This window comes from Sinocyclocheilus rhinocerous, unplaced genomic scaffold, assembly GCF_001515625.1.
Source record: "Sinocyclocheilus rhinocerous isolate Xijiao unplaced genomic scaffold, SAMN03320098_v1.1 scaffold584, whole genome shotgun sequence".
In the NCBI taxonomy this organism is placed as follows: domain Eukaryota; kingdom Metazoa; phylum Chordata; class Actinopteri; order Cypriniformes; family Cyprinidae; genus Sinocyclocheilus; species Sinocyclocheilus rhinocerous.
Genome location: NW_015630348.1, coordinates 3,621,763 through 3,624,005, shown reverse-complemented (window position 1 = coordinate 3,624,005; position 2,243 = coordinate 3,621,763). Strand labels below are relative to the sequence as shown.

At 33.8% G+C, this 2,243-nt stretch overlaps 1 protein-coding gene across 2 annotated transcripts in view; it reads left to right on the top strand.

Moving 5' to 3' along the window:
* The window catches only part of LOC107740160 (cleavage stimulation factor subunit 2-like), a 13,611-nt gene that overhangs the window by 8,739 nt on the left and 2,629 nt on the right, over positions 1 to 2,243 (top strand). For both annotated transcript variants that reach the window (XM_016552495.1, XM_016552496.1), the window contains one exon: positions 1,964 to 2,121. In XM_016552495.1, coding sequence (XP_016407981.1) covers positions 1,964 to 2,121 — 158 coding nt within the window. The remainder of the gene's footprint in view (positions 1 to 1,963; positions 2,122 to 2,243) is intronic.

Below are 2,243 nucleotides of genomic sequence, written 5' to 3'. Positions count from 1 at the left end.
TATATAATAAAAAGCCTATAATAAATCAGTACACTAGATGAGGTAAAATACACCATGGGCCTCATTTATCAATCTAACGTAGAAACGTACGCAGATCCGTGCGCACAAATTAACTTACGACAGAGTTCACGTGTGATTCATGAAACATTCGTATGCCGCCAGTCTCATCGTACGAATGATCGCATGTTGATAAAGGGGGCAGCAAAAAAAAACCGTCATTTGAATATCACGCCCCTAAAAACACCCCGGTTTAGAAGCCTCGCCCCTAGAGTTTACAACATGGAGAAACGAAACCCGGCCAAAAAGAGGAAGTAATCTCGTGAAAGAGAAATTCGGTATTCAGAACAAAACAAGAATTAAAAATAAGTAGTTATAAAATGATATATTAAACTATAAAGTAAAACACAAATTAGGCTATTGGCATTCATTATAAACAGCATACAAGCAAAACTGAAACGGCATTGTATACCACAAGAATCACGCAATTCTGAGAAAAAAAGTCAGAATTGTGAGATAAAAAGTCGCAATTAACTCTTATTTATTATTCAGTGGCAGAAACGGGCTTCCATAAATATCCATATAAAATCCTTCACGTGCGCAAAAATGTTTGTTCGGGCGCTGCACGCTTATTTTACTGCAGACCTTTTAAAATAAACAGTGCAACTTTTATGTAATGCATTAAGAGTGTCACAAAAACAAACGTAGCCTATACTTGTTGCACATTTTTTTTCCCTTTTGTTAATTATATTATAGCCTATTATATATTTTGTGTGGTCCTATTTACTTTATTCCTTTTATAGACTTAATTTCTGTTTTTCTCCGCACTGCAAGTGCATGATGCAACGATTGAATCCTCATGGTCTGTTGTTTATGCTGCTATTTGCGCATATAAAGCTAAAGCCCTGTATAAAAAAAAAGAAACAAATAAAAAATAAAAAAAAAACATTCTAATCTTACTGGTTAACGTTCGACTAATGAGCTTCGTTTGATCGTCAGGAAAATAAAAATGAACAAATGCTGTCATTCTACAAATCTCCACTGTAATTATATGCTGCGCGCAAGTTCAGGTAACTCAAAAACTTGCGTACACGAGCTGAGACCAGACGTAAGATTTGATCGTAGCCACCACTCACGTCCATATTGATAAATTCCAAGTTTTGTGTTGAAACGACCGTATGCCCAATTTTCTGTCGTACGTTCGTTTCGTAAATGAGGCCCAATATGTCTACATTTTTTACTGTTGAAAAGATTTTTTTTTTTAAATGGTCGGGTAATTTCTTTAAAATGTTTTTGAAAGTAGTCTCGTCACAAAGGCTGCATCAAAGATACAGTGAAACTCTAATATTGGGAAATAGTACAATATAAAATAAATGTTCTATTATAGTTAATTGTATACAATTCTTTTATATAAAAAATAATTATATTTTAATATATTTTCAAATGTAATTTATTCCTGTGAAGGCAACGCTGTATTTTCAGCAGCCATTACTCCAGTCTTCATTGTCACATAATCCTTCATAAATCATTCTAATATGATGATTTAGTGCTCAAGAAACATTTATTATTATTCTCAATGTTGAAAATAGTTGTTCTGCTTAAATATTTTTGAGGAAATTGTGATGCATATTATTTTTAGGATTATTTGATGAACAAATTGTACAGTATTTATTTGAAATAGAAATCTTTTGTAACATTATATATGTTTTACTGTCAATTTTGATCAATTTGTTTCATCCTTGCTGAATGAAAGTGTCACATAATCCTTCATAAATCATTCTAATATGATGATTTAGTGCTCAAGAAACATTTATTATTATTCTCAATGTTGAAAATAGTTGAAAATAAAAAATTCCAACCTTTTGAACTGTATTGTACATCACCATTGATATTGATCACCATTGATTTGTTTCTTTTTTTAGTTCATAACAAAAACTTTTTTTTTCTTGTTGTTGTTAACTTACAGGCATGGTTACATCGGAGGCCCTCCACAACATCAGGGGCCACCCATGCATATGGCGCCCCCAGACATGCGTGGCCCTCATGACATGAGAGGAGGGCCCATGATGGGAGAACCTAGAGGTCCTATGATGGAGCAGCGTGGTCCACCCATGGAGGCAAGAGGTAGTTAAAGATGTGGTTTCACTTTATTTGTTGATTTGGTTTGATATCTGTATGGACCCTTTTCACAGACTGTGATGATGCGTTTCAGTGTCAATTGAATCAAATCCTGCAACACTTTTTTT